This window comes from Archocentrus centrarchus, chromosome 18 (assembly GCF_007364275.1).
Source record: "Archocentrus centrarchus isolate MPI-CPG fArcCen1 chromosome 18, fArcCen1, whole genome shotgun sequence".
NCBI classification, from domain to species: domain Eukaryota; kingdom Metazoa; phylum Chordata; class Actinopteri; order Cichliformes; family Cichlidae; genus Archocentrus; species Archocentrus centrarchus.
The window spans coordinates 5,268,010-5,294,596 of NC_044363.1; the positions used below are offsets into that span (position 1 = coordinate 5,268,010).

Consider the following 26,587-nt stretch of genomic DNA (forward strand, 5'->3'; position numbering starts at 1 on the left):
GCTGATTAGACTGTGGCACCAGGTGTCTTCAATATTGAACTTTTTCACAATATTCTAATTTTCTGAGATACTGAATTTGGGGTTTTCATTAGTTGTCAGTTATAATCATCAAAATTAAAAGAAATAAACATTTGAAATGTGTGTAATGAATGAATATAATATACAAGTTTCACTTTTTGAATGGAATTACTGAAATAAATCAACTTTTTCATGATATTCTAATTTTATGACCAGCACCTGTATATTACGCCCCCCCCCCCCCCCCCCCCCCCTATTAAAATGTGCTTGAGGTCAGTAATATGTATTTACATGTTTTATAAAGAAGTTGATAAAATTGTTTCTCTACGGACACATTTTGCGGCTGCACGACAACAACACTGTACGCTGTGACAGTGAGAAGGCGTTCACCTTTGAAACGCACCTGAGCAAGCAAACATGTTTTACCTGATAAAGAGCGGCTGCGGCTCTGAGCCTCTCGACAGCGTCGGTAACATGTCTAAGAGCGACATACTGAGAGGAATCATCACCGAGAAGCTGAGCACCGCCGCCCGGGAGATCTTAGCGGTGGTGGAGAGGACTGTAGCCGACTACGAGGAGGAGACTTCGGGCTTCAAGCGGGAGATCGACCGGCAGAGGAGGCAGCTGGAGCTCCTGCAGCCTCGGGTCAAGCTGGAGAGGAGAGGTCAGTGACGGATACCTGCAGCCGCGGATCTGCCGAACTCGTTTAAGATTTACTCGTTAGCTGCTGAACATATAGACTTCACAGTGCATGAATTAAATGTCTGCACAAATATTTAGTATGGGATTAACAATTCGGTATGCACCTAATACAGAAGGACGTTTTGTCAGCATTTCTTTTCTCCTGTAATATCAAGATAATCACGCCGCGTTTTTCTAAGTTGGGACGGAAGGGATGAGCAGTTCAGCTCAGGCTGAGCAGTTTGGAGGCAAAGAAAGAAAGGAGGATATAGTGGAGCTGCCACAGAGGAGGTTCATGGATGTAGTGGAGGAGGGCATGCAGAGGGTTGGTGTGAGAGAGGAGGATGCTGCGGGCTGCCAAAGCTTCTACAGTTTGAAATTATTTGAGTGATAAGCAGCAATAATTCCTGACTTTAAAGCTGTTCTCTCAGCTGTTCACAGTAAAGTTTTGTTGGAGCACATGTGAAATATTTGATCAGATCTGACAAAACTAATCTCTGGTCCCAGATCTGGACATCCATGAGGTGGTGGTCGTGACCGGAGACAAAAAGGAGCAGCAGCACACGCATCCACCAGGTATGTTGTTACAGAAAAACTATAAAAGTCCTCAGAATGAGGAGCAAGCAAATAATTGACGTTACATTTCCTGCAACACTAAAAAACTGCGCTCTGACTTGCGTATAGTATCAACGCCTCAGGACTTGTAGTGTTTCCAGGTGTGGCAAGTGCTGGGAGTGTGAGTCTGCTGTGGTACAATGACGGCAGCGATGAAGAGGAGCAGCTCATGTCCCAACTGTCAGCGAGTTCCAGACAGAAACAAGAAGATCGGATGCATCCGGATTATGAAATGCCAAGGTTACAAATTCCAATCAAACCAGATGACTTTATGGCCAAAAGTATGTGGACAGTCCAGGTGTTGCGTTTACTTTAAAACTTTGACTACATCCTGATGCTGCAGCCTGCAGTGATGTTTCCTGTTTTAACACAAACCTTTACATTTACTCCAGGATCAGCACTGGCCTGAATGCAGCACTTTAACATAACTAACATTTCTCCTGACAGGAGGAAGTCCAGCACACCTTGGATCAGTGACGCACAGAACCACCTGCATTTCAGGATTTGCATCCTGGAGGACTCTCAGAGCGGTATGTTCTCTAAAATAGGTACATATTAAGGTCCTTTCTTTGTAGCTCAACCAAATAGCCAGAAATATAGAAGAAAATAAAGTTTCAGAGACCTAATAATACTGCAAACCTTAAATGTTCGGGTTCTAAGAGATGAGAGCCACTGTTTTCTCAGTACTCAGACATTCTTGATCTCATGGTCATTTTTTCTTTTCCAGGATTAAAAAAAAGTCCAGTTCAGGACCTGAAGTGTCCCCGTGATCTACAGGAGGGGGACTTCCTGAGCCTTCTGAGGTCCACCTTCCCTCAGCTGGCTGGAGACAAACCATTTAACATCTTTGAGCATGATCGGAGCAATAGACTCCAGAGGCTCGACGTGCAGAGCCTCACACCAGAGGAGATCTACAGGACCACGAAGCCCACCGGGGTGGAAAAGACTGTCCTCTATATCAAACTGAAGGTAGACAGTTAAGTAGATTTTCTCACTGCTGCTGCACATTTGGTAATATTCATAAGAAGCTTGTATAAAGACAAACCATCAACCAAAAAGGGGAAATTATGAAGAAGTGTTTGGACACTTCGGGTAACAAAACATCACAGTACAAACACACCACCGAACAGAGCAGAACATTTTCAAAGTAATAACAGATACATCTTGACCTGAATTGTTGCTCTGAATGTTGTTTTATCAGTATTAAGATTTTTCTTCAGACTGTCAAAAATCTTCATCCAAGATTTCTGTGTTTACTTGGAAAATATTGTGATAAACAACAAACAGTTTTTTCATGGTGATGAGATGAAACAATTTGTACAAAATCATTGAGAAAGTAAAGTTGGACCGAATTGGATGAGATCTATTTCTGATGCTGACTCGAAATATCCAATTTCAACACATTTTTCACATCAATACTCAGAAATATGTGTTTGTTTGTTATTGGGAGGGGATGTTAGCGTAGTTTAAAAAGGCTGTGCATTGCCCAACACTCAGATACAGTGAGACAGGCTACAAAAATGAACAACCAGCAATGAACAAATGTGACCAAGGTCAAAATCATTTCTGTTCTGTTAATATTCTGATTAAGTAAAATGCAAAGAACTTTGAAAATTAAGTGAGTAAAATTTACAATTTTTTTTTTCCCTCTTGCAGACAGGAGAGGAAGAGGAGGAGCTTCATCAGTTACTAGCAAACGATGAGCCTTTATCACATGACACTGCGGTGATGAAACGCGATGAAGCCGAGCTCCATTCAAGGTGATTTCAAAACTGAAAAAGAAAATTTGGAGTTATTTTATTTAGGAACACTGTGGTCTATGGAAGCTTGTTTTCACCACTAAAAAATATTTAAGTTAACAAGTCAAAATTTTGAGTTAGTTAGCTCTGCCAATTAGGAAGCTCCAAGAAGGTATGCCATTTCCTTGTTACCTGGAAGCAGGAGACTTCGGGAAGGCATCAGCTGCCCAACAGATTGATGCAAAAATATTGATTCCTTTTTATGCAGCTGTTTTTCACTAGAAGGCATTCGAAGGTCAAAAACCTGATAACAATTTGTTCACGTTTGCTACACATTGCTAGCTTAGTGATACTGTCACTATCCGATTTACAGTGCGCATGCATTGGCGTCATCTGCTTCCAGGTAACAAGGAAACAACCTCTTTCATGGTGCTTCCTAATTAGCAGCGCTAACTAACTCGAAATTTCGACTTATTAACTTGAAATTTTGAGATACCCAACTCAAAATTTCAAGTTAATAAGTTGATATTTCAAGTTATGGACAGCAAAAAAAAAAAAAAATTTTCAGTGGCAGAAACAAGCTTCTGTAGTGGCCTGATGAAAGGCTCAGAATGATTATTGGCAAGTGTTAAATCTCTTTATGCAGGTGTTAACATAAATAAAAAAGTTCCCTTAACAAACACAACTTTCTGAATAGTTAAAATGTAAAACCAGAAATTTTTGAATATTCAGTCTAATCATTAACAACATAACAATGTCAAACAATTCCCAGATGACACTGGTTAATAGACATGATCTATTCATTTTTGAAGATGTTTTGATAAGTTGACCAATAAAATTATTAAAGAATAGCCAGCCCTATGTATTTCCATGTCCATCTCACTAAGGAATCAGTAAGGATTCAGAATATTGAATAGCTCAAAAATAAAGACTCTGGGATGTTGTCATTTATCAAGAATGTTGCTGTAGATCAGTGGTTCCCAAAGTCAAGAGTGCTGCGGCCCACTTAAGAATCAGAAAATGCCATGCTGTCTGATAGCGCCGGCCTGTCAAATTTTCCTGGCTAGAAGGCTGTCTTCACTCTCATCAAAATACGAGAGAAAGTGATGTATTTCCTTGAAAATTTGTTAAAAAAAAAAAAAAAAACACAGGCTGTTGGCTGTGTTGTTTGTAGTGTTGTTGGTAGTATAAATTGCTAATACTACCCAATCATATGTAAAGTGCTAATGCCTATATGTGACCCACTTGCCGCTGGGACAAAAACTTCAATACAAGAGCAGTATCAGAGCCATCTGATTTAGGTCAAATGTGAGGGCTGCAAAAATATCTAGATGTCTATACTCTTAAAAGCATTTGTAATCAAAAATTAAAACATTTAATGGTACCATGTTCTTAACCTGTTAACTGGCAGCACCAAAATCGCCTGGAAAAAAACCACATAACGCCCTCTGGTTATTTTATGCTCTGGAAAACCCATTTCATAGCCTATTAACTGGCCACGTCCTGTCCGCAGGATGTATGAAGTGCGTTTTATATGGCGGGCTAGACCCCTCCCATTTTGATTGACACCTATTTGGCCAATCATGTCAAGAAATGGGTTTCACGGAGCCAATAATAACCACAGGGCGTCACGTAGCTTTGTCAGGTGATTTGGTGCGGCCAATTACATGATTGGCCGGAAGAGGTGTCAATCAAAGGAGGGTCTAGCCTGCTATATAAAATGAACTACAAGCGTCCCATGGACGGGACGTAGCTAGTTAACAGGTTAATATGGTAGCTTGATAATTACTGTATTCAAAATGACTTCACGTTGGCCGACATAGTATTCAGCTCCCCCTGTTCCAAACACAATATGACTAAAAACACTACTGATTAAATATCATAATTACTGATAGAGTTTTGATTATCATATTAATGGGAAGATTGCAGGATTAACATTTGACATTTGTTGGCTTGCCAGTGTTTTATCAGTCAATAGTTATACATAAATTTTTGTTTCTTACCAGCCCCGTTCAACACGTAGACAATATCGGAGTGGATGTCATGGCCAACAGCTCAACACCACAGCTACAGGTCTTGCTAACAAAAAATGCTGCTGAGAGTGACTCCAGTGATGACCAAGATGGAGTCATGGCATTGGCCCCAGAGCTGCAGATGCCAAGAAAGTTGAAGAAGAAAAGGCTCAAAAGTAGTTTGGAGAGGATTCGGAAGAGTAAAATACCCTGTAAAGTGTGTGGACTCTGGTACAGAAACCACGGCAGCTTGATCAAACATGCATGGAGCCACGTGGACGAGCCACCGGCTGTTTGTGGAATTTGTGGAGAGCGCTTTGAATCAGTGGAAGCATTAAAGGGACATCTTACAAATTACCAAAAACATCACAACTCTGATAACCTAACCTCTTTGCACACAGAGGACAGGCCATTTAAGTGCAACATTTGCAGCAAAACCTTCACCCGAATGTCTATCTTGAGTACTCACCGTTGGGTTCACGTTGAGGAGAGACCATACAAATGTGATATTTGCCTGAAATCTTTTGGTCTGAAGGCACAGCTCAAAACTCACTGCAAGGAGCATGCTAGCCTAGAGAAGTACCACTGCAACATCTGCGGGAAGACTCTCTCCCATAGTCGATCTATGAGCCGTCACAAGCTGACTCACACGGTGGAGCGGCCCTACAGTTGTGAGATTTGCGGGAAGCATTTCAAATATCCCAGCGTCTTAAATTCCCACAAGAAGATTCACACAGTTAGGGAGCGGTCGTATCTCTGCCACATCTGCTGCAAAACCTTCATGTCAAACAGCGTCCTGTCGACTCACATGAAGATTCACAGCAGTGAGAGACCGCACATCTGTGGTGTGTGTAGAAAGGGGTTTGTGACCAAAGGCAGCCTAAAGGCTCACATGCGAATGCACACCGGTGAGACACCATACAGCTGCTCAGAGTGTGGCCGTTTCTTCAAACACAAGTCCCATCTCAATGACCACATCAGGAACCATTTGGGCATCAAACGGTTTGTGTGTGGCGTTTGTGGGAAAGCGTGCTCTCGCCAAGGGCAACTGAAGAGCCACATGAGAACCCATAATGGAGAGAAACCATACCAGTGCACCATTTGCAAAAGGGCCTTCTCCCAGAGCAGCACTCTTAAGTCACACATGAAGATCCACGAAGCCAAAGAAAAAGGCACTTACCAGCCTGAAAACAAGCGAGACAGTGTAACCCTTTAACTCCTGCCCTTACAAGCCGTGAAGACTTAGCGTATCGCTGCAGAGTCGGCAGGTGGCTCAGATGAGCTGGCTTTTTACCGTAACTCCGCGACCGTTTGTCCTATCAGAATAATTCAAATGGTTCCTGAAAACCCAGAAATTGCACTTCACAGCCATATAGGGGTATTACAGTATTTTTTTGCCAGAAGTCTGCGAACGGCAGCACTTTTTACTTACCTTGTGCCATGGCCGACACCTTCAGGGTTATAGGGTTATTAGGGTTTGGATACAGGAAAACTTAAAGAGATAACTAGTTCTTCTTTTTGAAAGGAAAGTACACCAAGTTTAAAGGGAAGAAATCTAAATTCCTGGAAACATGTTAGAATGATTAAAAGAAACCAGCATATTCACAGAAATAACTGGCATTATATGAACAGATAGAGTAAGGGAAAAAACACAAATTCCGCAAACTTTTTGATCACTAAGCAAAAGGGGGGGAAAAAAGCCATTTGTGTTAATTAACAGAAATTAGTTCAACAATTAATTGCTGAGAAATTGCTCCTGAAATTCAGTTATTTCATAACTGTGTTTCCACAGAAATTGGGGAACTTTGTAAATTTTAAATAAAAGCAGAATGTGAGGATCTTTCATTTTGACTTCTATGTCTGCAACACATTTCAGAAACATTTGGACTAGAGCATGTTTCTCACTGTATTAGCGCTTCTTTTAAAGGACTCTGAGGAACTGAGGAGTTCGGCTGCTGAAACCAAATGTTTCCCATTTTTGCGTGATAAAATTTTAAGTCTGTGGATTCATTTTTATATATTTTTTCATAATGCTCACAGTATTTTCAGTGGACTACAGGCAGGCCAGTTTAGCACTGACTTATTTACTGTGGAGCCATGCTCTTGGAGTATGTGCAAAAAGTGTTAGGGCTATAGCTATATTTCTACAGTAAAGTTGCGTCACTTTAGGAAGCAGCCTCAAGGAGATATTAGAGGAACTGAGGTTTTGGTGCTTCCATGTCTGTGTTCAGTGTTGCCGCTTTCCTTATTAGACCAGCACCTGCAAGATACGACACAGCAGAATCAAAAAAAGGAAAAAAGACAGAAAATAGATGGGAAGGATCGATCAGAGGGGCAGTGCATTCAATGAAAACAGAAGAAGTCCTAAAGTGGCTCCCTGAGGGATCCCACATTTAACAGACACAATGAAATTGCATGGAAAAACAGCTTTCAGATAAGAATAAAGCCAATTTTAAGCCGGTCCCTGCTTCATTCTTTGGTGTTTTGAAAGATTGCCAGGCTGACAATATAAACTGTGCTGATGAACTCACCTGAATGGTGGTCCCCTGATGCATTGATGTGTTTCTGAAGGGTCTTGTGTTTGTGCTCCAGTTAATTCCATGAAGACTTGAACATTTCTCATGTTTCAGCAGTAAGAGCTGAGGTAGCAGCAGAATTCAGTATAGAGTCACTTGTGCCAAACAATACTTTAAATCTGTTAGCATTGATTACATCAGCAAAAGCTGTGCCTTAGCTGGCCTGATGAAGCTTTGGTACTACATTAAACAACATATAAAAATGTTATTTGAGATCTGGATTTGTAACCCCCCCCCCCACCGATTTGTGCATAGCCCTCCTACAAGCCTCCCTTAAGCCTCAATCACACAACCCTGGAGACCAGTTGGCAATCATCTGGAAACCACTGGCAGTTACTAGTGTGAAATTGGTCGCAAAGAGGTTTACAGTGCTGCACTGAAGACCTGAAGACCTTTGTGATTGCTGTGGTCAACAGTAGTTCCGACTTGCCTGCAAAAACACACCAACTACTCACCAAGCGGTAGTGAAACTGTGAAATGAGACGCAAAACAGAGACTGCTTACCTTCAAAGTAAAAGTTGTGATTTACCACTGTGACCAAAGGGCCCAACTTTTATTTTGAAGATGAGGGGTCTCAGTTTCTAGTTTGTGTTGCCATTCATCGGGAAATCCACATTTTCCCCCAGCGACTGGAAATTGCTGGGCTCTAGGTCTGTGTGACTGAGGCCTTAGTGCATGGTTGTTTAGGCAGAGTAGTTCAACCCTTTTGATGAGTTGGTAAAATAAATTACATGCACACTTTCAAAGGAATTTATTTAAAATTCCTGTTTTAAAATAGTTTAAAAAGATGCAAAATTATCTAAAGCTATCAACAAAGTCAAGAAGCAAGAGCCAATCCTTTTAGTTTATGTTACAGTTTTTAGTTTACATTTATAAGCCGAAAAAATGGATGGATCAAGAATAAGAAAGAGCTAAAGGCAAATAAATAAAAAACATATTTAGAGAGAAGGGTTTGTAAAATAATAATGATTATAATATTATTTTTGTTAATATTAATAAGTCGCTAAAACATTATTGAAAATTGTCCAGAGAGAGAGAGAGTGGTTGGGAAGTGATGGAACTATTGTTTCTCCCCGGACGCCATATGTGACTGCACCGTAAATTTCTGCAAAGTGTTTCGCATCAAAGCAGTGAAAACAAATAAAGAAAGAAGCAAACAAGCAAACATGTTTTACTGGGCCAACAGCGGCAGCAGCGGCTGCGGCTCTGAGCCTCTCGACAGCGTCGGTAACATGTCTAAGAGCGACATACTGAGAGGAATCATCACCGAGAAGCTGAGCACCGCCGCCCGGGAGATCTTAGCGGTGGTAGAGAGGACTGTAGCCGACTACGAGGAGGAAGCGGTCGGCTTCAAGCGGGAGATCGACCGGCAGAGGAGGCAGCTGGAGCTCCTGCAGCCTCGGGTCAAGCTGGAGAGGAGAGGTCAGTGACCTGCGACCGCCTTACAGATCTGCTGAACTTCATTCAAAAAAGGGCTCGTTTAAGATCTACTCGTTAGCTGCTGAAGACACAGACTTCACAGTGCATGAATTAAATGTCTGCACAAATATTTACTATGGGATTAACAATTCGGCCTGCATCTAATACAGAAGGCCGCTTAGTCATCTGTTCTTTTCCCCTGTAATGTTAGAAGATAAGCAAACCAATTTTTTTTTCTAAGTTGGGATGGACAGGATTAGAAATGAATCCATCAGAGGGACAGCTCAGGCTGAGCAGTTTGGAGACAAAGTTAGAGAGACAAGGCTGAGATGGTTTGGGCGTGTGCAGAGGAAGGATGTTGCAGATGGAGCTGCCACAGAGTAGGTTCACGGATGTAGTGAAGGAGGGAATGCAGAGGAGAATGCTGTGGGATGTCAAAGTTTCTACATTTTGCAGTTACTTGACTGATAAGCAGCAGTCATTTCTGACTTTGAAGCTGTTTTCAGCTTCTCGTGATAGTTTTGTTGGAGCACACCTGAAATATAAGATCTGACAAAACTAATCTCTGGTCCCAGATCTGGACATCCATGAACTGATGGTCATGACCAAAGACAAAGAGGAGGAGGAGCAGCAGCAGCATACATATCCACCTGGTATGTTGTCACAGCCTCCCCTTTTAAATGGGGTTTATGGATGTGCTGAACTTGCTTTAAAAAAAAACAAACAAACAAAAAACAGCTAATTTAGGATTTACTCAGTAGTTGACAGACATACAGAAAAAAAGCACATAAAACAAATGATATGCATGTGATTTTTATGATGTGAACAACTGTTCGGGTTGGATCTGTGTTCAGAAAGACGTGAATTGTTTTTGTAAAGTGAGTGCCACAGTTTTTGTAGTCCACAGGGCGACAAACCTGCCGAAATGAGTGAGGCTCATTTTAATCCTTGATTTTCTGATATTTTTTCCCAACACACACAGTTAAATAATGTAATTAATAATTTTTTTTTCATATTAAATAAACTCAGAAAATCACCCGAAACCCTCACAATCAGCTGATTTATTTTTTCCCCTACATTTTATTTAATAAAGCCTTACATTCATACTATGAACATATTCTGAGTTACAGGCCCTTGAAGTTCATGGGGATGATGGAATTTTTTTTAATTCACATAATTTATTCAAACATTTTTAAGCTGGAACAGGAGCTGTCCAAATGAAATTTTCATGGCTGAAAAACATGTTTAAGCTTCGTTATAAACTGCAGCCAAATCAGTTTTACACTCACTCCGAGAGTCACAGTCTAAAGCCAAAATCCTGTTTTGTTCAGCATAATTTTTCTATAACCACCTTTGACCATCAGTATCAAAGGAATATATCATATTTTCAGTAAACTGCACCAGTTTAAATGATCATAGGAAATGTGGATTCTTGATCTATGTTCTGATAATTCACTGGAGAAAACTTAACTTAATAAACTTTGAAGTCTTATACCACCATGTGGGTCTTTTCATGCAGTGACCCCATCTTAAAAGGTACTTTCAGCTTATCATGGTAGAATTTACCCATTTTTAAAAACATTTATTTTTGAAAGAGCTGACTCCAGATCTGCACAGCCGTGAGGTGGTGATGGAGGCCAGACAGGAGGACGAGCAGCACACGCAGCAGCCAGGTATGTCTGAGGAGCTTTTGCTTTATAGGTTTTGTATTGTAAAATCAGAAAAACCAAAGCACTTAACATTTACAGACTGAGGGAACGGTACACAGTGGTAAACATGGGCCTGTCCCAATCTTTTGTGTTGCTGAGTGAGGGAACGTTTAAAAAAGCAACATGTACCAGCTTACACTATATTCAGGTTGTAGAGATACAAACAACTGTTACAGCTTCTCTCACTACAGCTGTGCAGCACTAAGCAGCACCAAAAAAAGTAAAGTTTTTGGTTTTGCTCTTGTTTTATTCAGAGCTCAGCAGTCCTGCTGTGAAATGTCAGTTAAATTGGGGTTTTCTTCAGTACTTAAATAAAATGTTACACATGTATGCAGATGATGTGATCATGTTTCTCCAATAATGCCCGATCAATACTCCATTAAAGAGACTTTTTGATGTGTCCAGATGTGGAGGACATCGAGGCCCCAGGCCTCCTGCTGTACAGTGAGAATCATTTTGAAGAAGAGGCGGTGGAGATGCCATCTGTTCAGCCAGAAACAAGCTCCACACTGAAGGAACCGGATCATCAAATACCTGCAAGGTTATAAATTCATATATCTAGTCAAGTCAGGTGTTCACTATGTGGCCAAAAGTATGAATAATGATCTATTTCTGTTTATTTCATTTGACGTTTGGGATTTTGTTTTGAGTCAGAACTTCAAAGCATTCAGGTCAGCATGTTAGTTCTGCTGAAAATGAAAAATGGTGCAGTCATTGTTTATTAACTAGTTTGAGTGGAGACCTAAAGTGAAAGGAGACAGTTGAGGTGGTTCGAGAGTCTGATTAGGATGCCTCCTTGGTGTGGTGTTTTGAGCATGTCCAGTAAGGCGGAAATCCTCAGGCAGACCCAGGACACAGTGGCAAGATTGCATATCTCATCTAGCTTGGGAAGGCCTTGGTGTCCCCCTGAGAAGAGCTGGAGAAGGTGGCCGGGGAGAGGGAGGTCTAGGCATCTGCTACTGCTTCGACCTGGACCCAGATAAAAACAAAAAACTGACCACCTGGGAAGGCAGCATGGCGAATGACTGAGCTACAAGTCTGTCTGTCTGTCATGGGGACAGGCACAAGCAGCAGCAAGAGACAGAGATGGGTGAATGTCACAAGTAAAAGTAATTTTTAAAATCCATTCTTTAGGTATTCTGTAGGATTCTGGAAGCCAGTGGATGTCTGCTAAAACTCGATGGAGGTGCTTTTTGTTATTTGGTTTAGCTATAACTTTGCAGTAGCATTTACTGATAGTATTTTAATAAGTCCGGAAAAAGCAGTCTTGCGATAAGCACAGCGTTTCAGGAAGGGTAATATTTTTGCAAAACCAAGATTTTCTAGGGTTCACATACTTTTGTCTATGCTTTGGTGTATATTTAATGCAAAGTGAAGGACTGAGCTGTAACTGTGTTATTGTCCTGCAGGTTGTTTTCGCCCAAAGTTCAGTCTGATGGGGGGAAGCCCAGGAGCACCTCGGACACCCATCTAGATTTCCGGATTCGCATCCTGGAAGACTGCCCAGGCAACGTGCTCTCTAACACTGGTACAGTTTCACATCTTCATTCTGCAGTTTGTTTATTTAGGTTTTAGTTATTTCAAGAGCTATCCCTAAACTTGGAATATTATAATGTTTATCTGATATGTGCTTCAGTGTTCCAGAACAGTCCAGTCCAGCACCTGAAGTGTCCTCGCGATCTGCCGGAGGCCGACTTCTTGGGTCTGCTGAGGTCCACCTTCCCCCAACTCGCCAATGAAGAGCATGTTCACTTCTTCAAATCCAGCAAAAACAGGCTGCTGCAGCATCTGGAAGTAAAGTCTCTGACCCCAGAGGAGATCTACCAGGCCATCAGGTCTGCTGGAAACTCGGCCCTCTACATCCGACTGAAGGTCAGCTGACTGAATTCCGCAGAGTTTATATTAAAGTGGGAGAACGAGCCAGTCAATAATTTAGGCAACAATACAAGTTTTATAATAAAATAATACAATAACAATACAAGTTTTTACAAGTATTTTTTTCTCAAGGCTTTTAGTTCCCCCCAATTTCCACAAGTCTAGCATTTACAAATATGATCAAAAATAATAGTCAATCCACCATTTGTACCAGAAGGTTCAGAGATGCACCAGGATATGACAACATCTGGGACTCTCTCTGCAAGATTACAAGCTCCTTCTGTTGTTTCAGGAAGTGTCACTGACAAACAGAAGCAGGCTTCTAAGATGTGAACCACTATCTAAAAGTGTGAATCTGCATCCCATGAGTAATCAATGACCTGCTTCATATCAGGAGTAGAAACCAACTTTTAAATATTTTTATATTTATCATTAGAGTAAAGGGGTTGTGGTCCATTCGCTCCAGTTGTTGTCCTTCTTTGCTGGGTCACTTTTTATCCAAATTTTTACCAAACTAGACACTTTGAACTTGCGTCACAGCATTTGAGAATAACAGGGTAATAAATCTGTGGGTTAGAACCTGTTGTTTCATTGTTTACATACTAAATGGCCGTTTTATAGGTTTGTTCATAGAGACAGTATCATTTAGGCGCAAAACCTTTACTGTCATGGTATTTTACTACTTCCAAGCTAATAATCGTGACAGCTGGGACAGGTCTTTGTTTCCGTTGGGAGGATTTTGATACCAGCTTTTAGCTATTATTAGCATTAAGAGTTTTCTTGGTGTTTCTGTTTCTACAGAAAAAAGATGACGACTCCAGCTCTGCAACAATGGCTGATGAAACCAAAGATAGCACAAGGTAATGAAACAGAGGACAGCATCGCTTCTGCTCTCTTGTGGATTTATCATCTTTAAAACCCATATTTTTTTCAATACCTATTTGCTCAAAAATCAATTGTTGACATATTTAAATAATAATGCTCCTTAAATAAATTAATGCTTTTTTCCTCCATAACAAAAGTCTCACAGCTGTAAACAGAAAAGATACAGAGCAAAAATAGCAAAAGACTGACTTATTCTTTAAAAAGCCAGTCTGCAGTGAAGTAGACTTCACCAAAGTGCTTCCTCCTGTGTGTACTCCTGTGCAAATTAAATATGTAAACAGTCTCAATGAATAAAATTCCATCTTTCAGTCAGCAGCTTTCTAGCCAACTTAGTAAATTCGTAGACATATGCACTGACGTATCACAGCAGCGGCCCACCCGCTCAATGCGCTGTCTATGTATTCGCCTGCTGCATCACAAACACATGAAAAAGACCAGCTTCCGCTATTAAGGTCGTGTGATTTATGGTACAAACCAACTTCTGCTGTGGAGTTGAGGTATGGTGGTGCCCTCTTGCCTGCAGCCAGGTACTCTTGGGGGTCCGGGTGATGCCAGAGTGTATGAACAGACACAGTACGAAGGCTGTATGTACGCAAAACAAGGTGACAGTGGAGCATTTCAGGTTTCCAAAAGTCGCCAACGTCACCAGAAAAAGTTGCTAAATTTGTCACTAGTCACTTTTTGGGGAAAAAAAGTTGCTAAGGGGGGTCTGAAAAGCTGCTAAATTGGCAACACTGCCATGCTGTCACTTCCTGCATGATTTACGGGTGAAGCAGTGAGGGAGAGAGGCGGGACAGTGTGAAGCTGTGCAGAGAGAAATTGGGAAAAGGAAAAGGTGAACTGGTGGATCTACATGTATGATTGTAACGTGACATAGACTACATCGATATAAACGATCTTGTCTCATCTTATATCGCGTATGAAAATATATCGATATTTTTCAAAAACTCGATATATCACCCAGCCCTAGTAGATGCATCTGTGGTTTGAATTAGAACAACCTACCTTACATTGTTACAGAATTATCATGTTCACAAGATTTCCAGAAAAACTTAACCTCTGACCTTGACCCAATTATGGCAAAACTTTAATCAGGTGATCCAGGGGTCACTGGCCATCTTTAATGCAAATTTGATATGAATCAAGGCTGTTGTTTTTCTGTAACATCTTTAACAGACATCCCAAAGCCGTTAGAATGTGTTTGTGGGAGTCTTGCAACTGAATTCATGTGCTTAAAAAAATGTTTTGGCTGTTAGCAATTATTTTTATGAGGCCTTCTTAGACTGTGGTTATTCATTCTGCTTCTTTTTTTCACTATTTTCTCATGTTTTATAGATTAAAACTCAATTTTAAAAATAACTGTTAGCTTCTCTTAGGTTTCAGATCCATCACAGGTTTAATTCTTGTGTTTCAGTGTTTGAGAAATATCCATTGGGTCATCTGAGGTGTCCTCGTGGTCTACAGGAGGATGACTTCCTGGAGCTGCTGAGGTCCACCTTCCCTCAGCTGGCCACTGATGAACCTTTGGACTTCTTCATGTCCAGCACAAACAGGAAGCTCCGGCCTTTGAAAGTAGATCCAAGGACTCCGGAGGAGATCTATAAGGCCATCAAGTCTTGTGGACACTCGGCCCTCTACATCAAACCTAAGGTTGGCTGATGCCGTTTGTATGAGGCATTTCGATGCCAGCAGAGTGATGTTCTGTTGGGTAGGACTGTGTCCTTCTTTGCCAGGTTACTTTTTATCCTAATTTTTACCAAGATAGACAGTTTGAACTTAGTGTTGTGGCAAGTTGAGAATAACAGGGTAATGATTTTGTCAGTTAGACCCTGTTGTCTCATATGTTTCATACTAAACTAAATGCGTAGTTTCTCTGTGCTGGGGCATTCTAATATCAACAGGGTAATAAATTTGTATTTTACGGCACTTATTTCAATCTGTTTCTCAGAATTTTTGCGGTTTGTCGGTTTGTCCATAGAGGCAGTACCGTTTGGGAACAAAACCTTTTTGTCATTTTTGTCATGGCATTTGAGGACATAAAAGGAAATATTTTTGAAAGGTGGTCATGTCTTTTTTTCTGTTGGAAGATTTCAGTGCTGACGGGCTAATAATGGGGCATTTTGAGAAATTCTTTTGATGTGTCTGTTTTTACAGAAAAAAGATGTCGACTCCAGCTCTGCAACAACGTCGGCCGATCAAACCGAAAATAGCACAAGGTAATCAAACAGAAGACGGCATCACTTCTGCTCTCTTATCAGCTTTAAAACCACAGTTGAAATATTGCTTTGTATTTGTGAATGAATGTTTTTTTCACTGCTTTTCACTGCTAACTATTAAAGGTGTGAGTACTTCCAGCATTTCCAGCGTAACTGTATCAAACCTGGAATTAGTCAGACGTCCCAGTGTCCATATCCTTTTGGCCACATTTGTTGTATTTTTTTTTAACCTAAATAAATGAAGCTTTTATTTGTGTGAAAACACAACGTTGTGAGACTTCCAGCCAATAAAAAACAGTCTTGTACCTTCTCCTTATCCTCTGGGCATTTTTGTCTGACAGGAGGGAGAGCAGCAATCCTCTGATCAGTGACACACAGACCCCTCTAGATTTCCGGATCTGCATCCTGGAGGACTCTGCGATTGATGTGCTTTCAAACATCGGTACGATCAAGTTCTTTGTCAAGGAGCTAAAATGATTTGTCAATTAATCCTCGGACAGGTTGGCATTCAACTGGCAACCTTTGGTCACCAGGTAAAAATGTATTTTCCCCAACCACTTGGTGAGTGGTTGCTGCCATGATTTGTTGAATAATCTTTTGCAAACGGTTATTATTGTGTTTGCATGGATGTGGTAAGTGAATTATACCCATGGGCTCCATCATTTCAGAGTTTGGAAGTAAAAATCATTATTTTTCAAGCTCATGAGAAACCCAGAGTTTTAATAATATGCTTACCAGCTCATTTATCTGGAGCATAGGGACATTGGAAACTATATTTTTAGACCACATGTGCCCAATGATTAATTTTTTGGAAAGTAAAACATGATTATTTCATAAAGAGTGACTGAATGAATGAAAAAATAAACTGATCACTTAGGTTTCAAATCCATCTCATGATGAATTCTTCTTTTCCAGTGTTTAAGAAATATCCACTGCAAGATCTGAGGTGTCCTCGTGGTCTACAGGAGGATGACTTCCTGGACCTGCTGAGGTCCACCTTCCCTCAGCTGGCCAATGATGAATCTTTGGACTTCTTCATATCCAGCAGAAACAGGAAGCTCCGGCCTTTGAAAGTAGATCCAAGGACTCCGGAGGAGATCTACAAGGCCATTGGTTCTTGTGGACACTCGGCCCTCTACATCACACCTAAGGTTGGCTGATGCAGTTCTAATCAGTTATAACTTTTCTTGGTGTTAGTCAATAAAGATAACTTGCTTCTTTACTCCATCTTTATTCCGCGTAGTCACACACCCGAACAAACAACATTCCTTGTACACCAGGCAGAACCCCCCAAAACATAAACACTCGCATAACAGTGCCCCTAGTGGATGGACATGTAATACAAACAAAGCAAAGGAGTAACAATCTCCCACTTTTCTTAAAAGAAAAAGAAACAAAGATGTATATATTAAAACTCATGACAAAACACAACCATTAAGGATTCTTCTTTCTTTTGTTAGACCAGTTCCAACCTGGTAGAATGCGAAACATCTTGCGAATAAATTTATGGAAGAACCCAATGTCCTTCATAAAGAGCCTTAAGGAGTGAGGTTGTGGATGCTCCCCTCTTTGTTAAACAATCTGCGAGTTGGTCTTTTGTTTGAGACCACAACACTTGAACTTTCTCAGTTTGCACCAGCTCTTTGATCAAACTGATTTCCAGGCGTAACCTTTTCTCTGTAACAAACTTAGTTGACTTAAGAGCATCTACAAGAGAGAAGTTATCGGTCACACAGAATATTGGTGGAGGACAAGCAGTACTACCGTCACTGAGTTCAGAAAAGAGTGTGGAAAGAAAAATGGCATTATCGATCCCCTCAGACATCGCGAGTGTTTCACCTGCCAGTGTGCTTCTGACAACTCTCTTAATTCTCTTTGACTGCCATGAAATGGGAGAGAACCGCCCATTGTCACCCATTAAAACAATGAAGTGCCCACCTTGAGTACCCCCATCTGAAAGATTTCCAAGAGATGCATCAGTGAATGTAACCATCTTTAAGTTACTGTCTTCCCCAAGGTGTTGAAAATTCAATTCAACTGACTTGGCCTTGAGCTTACACACAACTCTGTTTGCTTCTTTAATGGTCTGTACTGTAGCATGCTTGAGACCCGATGCTAAATTACTAGCATCGAACATGACATCAGGCCTGCTCTGTCTTGCCACCCACAGAAGTTGGCCTATCTTTGATCTGAGCTGCTCTGTCTCCTTTTCAGTGAGAGGTGAAGCTGACTCTGCTGCTCGTGAGGGTGAGAGGTGTATGGACTGCAGGTGCTGAATGTATGTTTCTTGGTGTATTTGTACCTTCTGACCTTCAGTAACAAGATCTACCCCCACATACGAAAAACTATTGTGTGCTTTACGACCGACATCAAACTTTGATCTCAGGTGGGGTATGACTGACTCTGCAAACATGTGTGATCCACCCCATATAAAATCATCAACATGACAAGCAAGTACACCAGATACATTTTTGTGCTCATCCAGCCAATAGAAAACTGCAGGGTCCACCTTAGACATGATGCCTCCTGCTTCCATCATGATGCTTTTTACCCTGTTATACCAATACAATGAAGCATCAGCTAGACCATACACACATTTTTTTAGTTTCCAAAGCACACCTGTTCTATTGGCCTCTGGGGGAGGTTTGATGAAAATGTCTCTGGACAGTTGCATACCTTGCAAAAAGGCAGATTTACTGTCCATAGAGTGAAGTTCCCATTGTTTTTGACATATAACTGCCACCAGAAGTCTCAGTGACTCTGAGGCACAGGTTGGAGAGTCCTTTTGTAGGTCAGAAGCTTGTAGCTCCTCAAATCCTCGTGCAACAAGTCTTGCTTTTGGTATTATTCCATTTTCAGTCTCTTTGAGAGTGCACACCCAACGGGTGGAGACGCACTTTTGTCCTTTGTCCTCCATTTCTTCAAACACGTGGTTCTGTTTCCAGCTTTTTATTTCATTTTCCTTTGCTTCATCAAACGACATGTCCTTGCTCACAAAAACATTCTCGTGCGTATCCGTATCCTCAGCATCTGCCTGTACGTGAAGATCCTCCAACTGTGACAGATCAGCTGATTCACTGTTGCCAGCCACTTCTGCAGGCTCAAGCAGCACCAAGTTAAACCAGTTCTTGTATTTCCCAGTTGCTTTACCTGCACGCCCCACAACTCTGGCCTTTTGTGAGACCCCCTTTGCATTTCTGAATGTCACAATTTGACCTGTCTTTATGATGGTGTTCCCATTGTGCTGTCTCTTGGCCTCTGCATTTTCAGGAGCAGGCAAAGGATAATTCTCAGGATTTTCTGCAATAATGTCTTCTCCTACATTCTCTTCAATGATGTCCACTGTATGTTGTCCTTGATTATGCTCTTCATTGCATGTAGAGTGAGGTGCTTCATTCTCGTGAGTAACTTTTCTCAATCTGAGTTGATGCACTCTGACACAGATGCCTCCGTGTCTAACAAAAACAACTGCACCATCTTGACCAATCACCACTCCTGGTCCTTTCCATTCTGGACAATCCACTCTTTTGTAAAAGACTTTGTCTCCAGTTTGATATCGCTCGTCTACGGGCCGCAGCTGTTTCTTTAGTGCTCTGCGTATCCTTTCTGAACATTCTGCTTCCGTAAAAGCTTTTCTTGCAACATGCAGGGCTGAAATGTGCTTGGCAACCCATTCACTCTTGGTGGTGCCCTCTAGAGCTGGAGCTTTATCTGTTAATACAGAGGGCAGGTTGGGATTCTGGCCGAACACCAGTTGATGTGGGCTGTATCCATGGACACTTTGCATGGAGTTCTTTGCCATCAGGGCCCAGGCCATAACAGTGCTCCAGTCACATCCAGTACTTGCTTTGACTTTCAGTAGGATCTCCGTCAGAGTTTGATTATGGCGCTCTAACAGTCCATTGCTCCATGGACTGTAAGCAGGTGTTGTCTTAACTTCAATATTAAAGTTCTCGGCCATGTCTCTCACTTCCTCGTTATTAAATTCACCACCATTATCACTGAACAACTTTTGTGGTGGGCCATGCACACTGATCCAATCATGTATAAAACGTTTGACTATTTCAGAAGACCTCTTGGTGGTTAAGACACTACCAGCACTGAAACGGGTGAACTGGTCAATAATGTGTAGGTACCAAACCCCAGGTTCAAGTTCGTGCAGATCTACGGCAACTGTTTCATTGTATGTAGATGCCAATGGTAAGCCGACAGCAGGTTTTGGTTTGATCTTACAATACCTTTGACACACTTCACACTGGTCCACAACCCTTTTCAGCAGGCTACCACATTCTGTGTCTTTGTTGCCAGAATTAGTCAAACGTCTCTGTATTTAATCAGCAGCGGCGTGTCCAAACTGTTTATGAAGTTTCTCCAGAACTTTCATCTTTTCACTTATGTCCATTTTGTCTGTTGCAGTCAGTATTTCTTCCTCAGTAGTTTCTAATAGCTCATCAAAGTGAATAAGATTTTTACTGTCCACAATGTTCACGCAGTAATGACCTGAACTGGTAAAGTCCAGTTTGACAGGCTGGTTGAACATCACTGCACTGTCCCTATCCATGTCCAAAACAGTCCCTGCCCTTTTTAATGAGGTTTTACTCAGAAGCAGCGGGATGTTAACAGGTACTACTTCAGTTTCTATATTACACTTTGTGTTGCCAATTTTAGCAGGTATTTTTACCTTTTTGATGGAGTAGACGATTTTTCCATCACCAAACTTGAAGGGCCTGTGGCTCTGTGTTTCTGTCTCTTTCATAATCTTCAGACTTTTCTTTTGGAGTATAGTACTGTAGTTGTCCAACCACTCTTGTCCACAAACTGTCCTAGTGCAAGCAGTGTCTATTATTGCCGAGTCAAAACATTCTGTCATGAATATTTCTGCATCTGTTGGTGATTCTTTGGTGTACAGAGTTAAATTGCACTCTTCCACGTCGTTTGTGTCCTCAGCAATTTTAACACTATCAGCTTTGTGCGGGCAGTTTTTAGCCCAGTGAAAAGTACTTTGGCACACTGCACATTTTGACCGTCGTCCGTACTTATCCAGCGGGTTTGTACCGGGCTGCGGAGTTTTCTGATGGGGACTTTGCCGCCAGTACTTGCCCTTTTGCCGCCGTTGCTCCGTTACAAATACAGACTCCTGGCTAATGCCTTCTGCTGCCGCACCTCTTTTCTCTCCAAATATTCTCTTCAATGCGGACTTCATAGAAGCAAATGTTACATCTGAGCATGCCGTTAAAGCCAACTGTCTATCCGTTATATCCAAACACGCGGTATCCAAAAGCTTAAAGGCCAAAACCGCGTCAGGTAGCTCCATGTTGTATTTCTTCATGCGCGAGTAACGCTGCTCAAAATCAATAATATAGTCCGCCATCGACATGTTTACTTCTTTTATGATACGGTCAAAATCCGAGTACGCCTCATAGATCCTGTCCTTTTCCTCTTTTAGAAACAAGCCATCTAGTTTAGCAAACAATGTGGTCATTCCCGTGTCTTTATTTAGATCGTCTACCGGAATTTCCATCGCCGTGTCCCGCGCTCTTCCAGACAGCGCCAGGGCGACAGCAAGCGCTTGCTTTTTCTTCTCCAAATCTGTAACTCTCGTCCAAATGTTGACTTCATTCTTCCAGCTTTCGTAAGACTTCCCTTCTTCAAACGTTGGCGGAACTCTGTAGTTACTAACCATCCTCTGCTACCAATGTTAGTCAATAAAGATAACTTGCTTCTTTACTCCATCTTTATTCCGCGTAGTCACACACCCGAACAAACAACATTCCTTGTACACCAGGCAGAACCCCCCAAAACATAAACACTCCTCGCATAACAGTGCCCCTAGTGGACGGACATGTAATACAAACAAAGCAAAGGAGTAACACTTGGGGCCTTTCAACAATAACAAGGTTTTTTGCCGGTTAGCCAATATTTTCATACCAAAAGGATGGTATTGCTACCAACCAAAACCTTTGTTCTCGCCTGTTGAGGCATTTTGATATCATCAGTCACCATTCTGATATTTTCACTCTGTCAGTGCAGAACCTCTGACAATGTCGTCAAAGTTGCGGCTGGTCACCATTTAGTCTTAACAGGCCATGTTTCATGGTTTTATAATTGTTCTGTTGTCTGGCAACAGAAGCAGAAAAAACATGCGCATGAATACAGGTTTATTGGTAATTCTTTGCATTAAAATGCAATATTTGAGTAGTAGGAAAGAAACAGATGGTAGTAGTGTATAAAGGCTCTTGTGTTTCCTGTTGTAGCCAGTGGCAAAACATGATGTGCTTTGCTTGTAGACATTTTAGAGTCAGGAGAAGAAGCTCTATAAACGAAACCACGTCTGAAAGTGAGCCAGCTGGGATGCGGTTCTAACAAGCTTGTAGAACTGTCTCGGTATGTGTGTTGACTAGAGGACGAGAATTAGCTTATTACTGCTATAGCTTTATATTAAACATCCAGCTTTTTGAAAGCACAGTTGATATCACATTGAAATGTGTCAGAATGCACACTGCATTAGAGCACTCTGTATGTATGGGGATGTGTAATCCACACTGACTCTGTCCACTGTATGTAAGTGATTAGTTTTCCTGTTGAACATGCTGGAGTGACTAATAACAAATAACCCTGGCACAGGATGGGATCTAAAAATCATTGAGATCAACACTTGTAACTTTATTTTATTTTATTTTTTGTAAATTGTTTTCTGAAACATTAATTTGTGAATAAACTTATAGGCAGCTAAAAAGGAAGAGAAGGATCTTCAGTGTTTACAGACAAATGTCGACCCGCCGTCCAGTGATGCTGAGGCCAAGAGAAGTGAGAAAGCTGGACTCCAAACCAGGTAATTTTAAAAGTTTAGCTATTCTATCAGCGCAAGCATTAAAAAATGTAAATCTTAACCAGATGACACTGTAACTGAAATTTGTAAGTAATTAAGGGTTTGAAAGTTTGCGATGGAACAGAGTATGAACACAGTGGTTCTTTTTGATAGGAAAAAGAAATTAAAATGATTAATTAATCAGTCAACAGAAAACTGTGTATACAGAATTTACATGGCTCTGCTGTTTAACAGCAGCATCACTGCTTTCAGATCAGAACACAGTTCTAAAATGTTGTCGTATATCAAAGGAAATCGTGTCACAATTGTTACACTCTGTGGAAGTTAATTTGTGCTTGGTTTTACAATAGTCACTTTAATAATAATTTACATTTTTTTAGAACATTATATCAAAAGCAGTGATTGTAGAATGTTGCCATAGATCAAAGCCAAGTTTCCACACTGCTCAAAATAATTTAAACGAACACTTTAATTAACTTTACTGATATAAACTGGGTAATGTGTTAGGAATGAAAGGACGCCACAACGTTTGGTGAAAATAAAATTATCAACCTACAGAAGGCTGAATTAAAAGAAATGAAAACAATCGCACAAGAGCGTTTTCAGTAAAAAAACGGTAAAGTTTTGATGCGTTTCTGCCTCGCGTTTACATGAGAATGGCCTCAAAATGATACTTTTTAAAAATGAGCTCCAGAGTGGAGCATTTTCAACACTCTCCGGTCTCAGTTTCTGCATAAACAGACGAAAAAGCTACTTTATGAAAACAGGGGCACTCACATATGTGCACTGTGGTTGTGGCTCTCATTTCCACACCACCAACTTGTAGCCTGGCAGTGGCGTTTTCAAAGTGATCATTTCTGAAATGTTTCCATTTCTACAGCCTTGTCCAACTGTCCCAGAGTAACAGCCTGTCTCCTGAATTGTCCTCGAAGTTTTTGAGACTGTGCTGGGAGACACAGCAAACTATCTGGCAATGATGTACCATCCTGGAGGAGTTGGACTACCTGTGCAACCTCTGTAGGGTCCAGATGTCACTTCATGCTACCAGTAGTGACACTGACCCTAGCCAGATGCAAAACTAGTTAAAAAAACAAAACAAACAAACAGGAAAGATGAGGAGGGAAAAACTGTTACTGGCCTCCACCTGTAAAAGTATCTGGTCTACTGCTTCAAGCTGTCTGCTTGACCATCTCCAATTTGCATATAAAAACTAAAGCCCATTGAACATTGTTTTTCATTATTGGGTTAACAGGAATACAGCACACACACTTAGACTTTAGATGTGTTTGCTTGTTCTTGAAGTCAGTCAGCACAAAGTAACTACAAATCTTCTCTCCTCAGCAGCCCTACTGAGCAGGTAGATGGCAGCACAGTCGAGGTTCTGCCCAGCTGCTCAACATCAGAAAACCAGCAAACTGAAAAAGATGCTGCTGACAGCGAAATGGACACCAGTGATGACATGAATGGAAACGAGGTGTCAGATGGAGACGGTGACTGGGAGCCTGACCCCACGCCACAACTACCGAAAACAACAAAGAAGGATGTGGTCGAACTCTGTGTGAAGAGGCATGATGCTGACAGCGAAATGGACACCGGGGATGACATGAATGGGGACGAGGTGTCAGATGGAGGCGGTGACTGGGAGCCCGACCCCACACCACAGCTGCCGAAAACAAAGACGAAGCAAGTGGTGAAAGACTGTGTGAAGAGGCTTAAGAGTGTAACGCCCTGTAAAGTGTGTGGGATTGGGTACACTTTCTTTGGCAGCTTAATCAAACACAGCTGGAGTCACGTGGATGAGCAGAATGTTTGTGGAGTTTGTGGGAAGACTTTTGATTCCGTGGAAGAGTTAAAGGAACATATTCAAAATTACCAAAAAACATACGACTGTTCAGTTTGTGGTAAATCTTTCTACTCCAAAGACGGCCTCAGGAGTCACACCTTGCGTCACACGGGAAACCTGCCTTATAAATGTAGCGTTTGCGGCAAAACCTTTGATCGAATGTCCGTCCTGAGGTCTCATCGTTGGGTTCATGTGGAGGAGAAACCATTCCGATGTGATATTTGCCCGAAATCATTTGCTTTTAAGGCACAGCTCACAGCTCACACCATGGCCCACATCTGTAAAGAGCAATACCACTGTAACATCTGCGGCAAGTCCGTCTCTGACCGCAAATCTTTGAGCCGACACAGGCTGACTCACACTGAGGAGCAGCGGTATTGCTGCCACGTCTGTGGGAAGTGTTTCAAACTTCACAGCACTTTGAAGCTCCACGAGCAGATTCACACGGTCAGAGAGCAGTCGTACCTCTGCGATATCTGCTGCAAAACCTTCATGTCCAATAGCACACTAAAGGCTCACATGAGGACGCACAGCACAGAGAGGCCGTTCATTTGTGTCACGTGCAATAAAGGTTTTGTGGCCAAAGCCGAACTGAAGAAACACATACGAGTGCACACGGGTGAGGCGCCATACGGCTGCAACATATGCGGACGTTTTTTCAAACAAAGGGCCGCTCTCAACAGCCACGTCAGGGGCCATTCAGGCATCAAACAATATGTGTGTGAGATCTGTGGGAAGGCGGCCTCCCGCAAGTCACACCTGAAGATTCACATGAGGACCCACAATGGAGAGAGACCCTATAAGTGCACCTTATGTGATAAAGCCTTCACTCAGAGCCACTGTTTGAAATCACACATGGAGACACATGAGCCTGAGGAAGAAAACCCCATCCCGAGTCAGATGGTTTGATTAATATCAGCTTTGACCTGTTCTCTATTTTAGTTTGAGTACATTTCATTTGCTACAGCTCTTTAAATGTAAAGTGCAGTTTGTTTTGCTAAAAAAAAAAAAAAGCATGGAAATGTTAATCCTAATTTTTAAGGCTGTTTTTGGTAGCTAAAAGTACCATAGCTTAGTTAGTATGATTATAATGCCTTTTTCTTGAAAAATAAAAGTTCTCAAGTGTGTTATCAGTAAACAGTATTTTGTGTTTTTTTTTTAACTCCCAAATTCTAAATAAAATCAACCCATTCATCCCATGCTTATCCACTTCAGGGTTGCAAGTGGAGGGCTGAAGGACAGAAAGGCGGGGTTAACCCTGAACAGGTCACCAATCTCTAGCAGGGCTAACACATGGAGACAGACAACTGTTCACTCACACATTCACACCTACGGCCAGTTTATCATTTCTTATTAGCCGTGCTTATCTTTGGACTGTGGGAGGAAGTCAGAGTCAACGGGGAGAATACGCAAACTCCACACAGAAAGGCCTCGGATGGCCAGTGGATTCAAACCCAGGACCTTCTTCTTGTGAGGTTTCCTGTTCTTGGCTGTCAATAAATCACGTTCAAAGCCCTGTTTTTGTTTAGTGCTGGTGACCACGCTGTGTTTTGTCATTTTTTCACAGTGCTTACAGTGGCGGATCTAGGATTTTTCTGAGTAAGGGGCCATCAAGGGGCCACAGTATTCATAGGGGAGCCAAGTATTTGTGGTAGATGTGGGGATATACGGACCAATAAAAATTAAAGCCATTACATTAAAGTTATGGTAAATCTTATCACCATGAGATGTAAGAATTTAGTGAACTTAGGTGCCATTTCACTAAATAAGAATATCAGACATTTCATACATTACAGCATTAACTGTTGTTGCTCTCCCTAAATGATTTCTGACCTGATGAAAAGGGACTGGAGGTGCCCTGCTCTTGACCAGCCTCTGGTCTACTGTGTTCTGCGGCTCTCTCCCTGCTCTCACCCTGCTCATTTTCAGCTGCTCATGCTCAGCTTTATTCAAGCTGAGCATTCCTATTTGGCTCATTAGCGCTACAGGTGTTTCAGCATGGAATTGCATCCACCTATAATATGATCCTCGCTCTCAGACAAAGGATAGATGAGTGACAGGACAGGGGCTCTTCAGGGGGCCAATCAAATTTCAGATGGGGCCAATGACCCTGTGGCACCGCCCCTGAGTGCTTACTCTGTGATATCAACAGGTATACATACGGTAATTC

The 26,587-nt window shown here is 41.7% G+C and overlaps 2 protein-coding genes across 2 annotated transcripts; both read left to right on the top strand.

Annotated features, from left to right (window-relative positions):
- The first annotated feature begins 390 nt into the window (after positions 1-390).
- On the top strand, positions 391-7,563 carry LOC115797341 (zinc finger protein 70-like). The gene is made up of 7 exons (XM_030753901.1): positions 391-682; positions 1,207-1,275; positions 1,416-1,554; positions 1,762-1,844; positions 2,042-2,283; positions 2,971-3,074; positions 5,060-7,563. Exons 1-7 carry the CDS (start codon positions 436-438, stop codon positions 6,279-6,281), a joined length of 2,106 nt encoding a protein of 701 aa, XP_030609761.1. The 5' UTR covers positions 391-435; the 3' UTR covers positions 6,282-7,563.
- Positions 7,564-8,797: 1,234 nt separating this feature from the next.
- LOC115796606 (uncharacterized) lies at positions 8,798-25,457 on the top strand. The gene is made up of 13 exons (XM_030752972.1): positions 8,798-9,063; positions 9,636-9,713; positions 10,656-10,733; positions 11,175-11,310; positions 12,179-12,297; positions 12,406-12,641; positions 13,453-13,504; positions 14,944-15,179; positions 15,684-15,745; positions 16,087-16,187; positions 16,661-16,896; positions 22,471-22,577; positions 23,916-25,457. The coding sequence occupies exons 1-13, from the start codon at positions 8,808-8,810 to the stop codon at positions 25,324-25,326; spliced, it is 3,108 nt and encodes a 1,035-aa protein (XP_030608832.1). The 5' UTR covers positions 8,798-8,807; the 3' UTR covers positions 25,327-25,457.
- The last annotated feature ends 1,130 nt before the right edge of the window (positions 25,458-26,587 follow it).

Bases quoted from the DNA above. Each gene is read 5' to 3' on its own strand.
- LOC115797341 (XM_030753901.1), top strand. From the start codon at position 436: ATGTTTTACCTGATAAAGAGCGGCTGCGGCTCTGAGCCTCTCGACAGC. The intron at 1,845-2,041 runs GTATGTTCTCTA...TTTCTTTTCCAG, and splicing joins CCTGGAGGACTCTCAGAGCG to GATTAAAAAAAAGTCCAGTT. The intron at 3,075-5,059 runs GTGATTTCAAAA...GTTTCTTACCAG, and splicing joins GAAGCCGAGCTCCATTCAAG to CCCCGTTCAACACGTAGACA.
- LOC115796606 (XM_030752972.1), top strand. From the start codon at position 8,808: ATGTTTTACTGGGCCAACAGCGGCAGCAGCGGCTGCGGCTCTGAGCCT. The intron at 12,298-12,405 runs GTACAGTTTCAC...TATGTGCTTCAG, and splicing joins CAACGTGCTCTCTAACACTG to TGTTCCAGAACAGTCCAGTC. The intron at 22,578-23,915 runs GTAATTTTAAAA...TTCTCTCCTCAG, and splicing joins AAAGCTGGACTCCAAACCAG to CAGCCCTACTGAGCAGGTAG.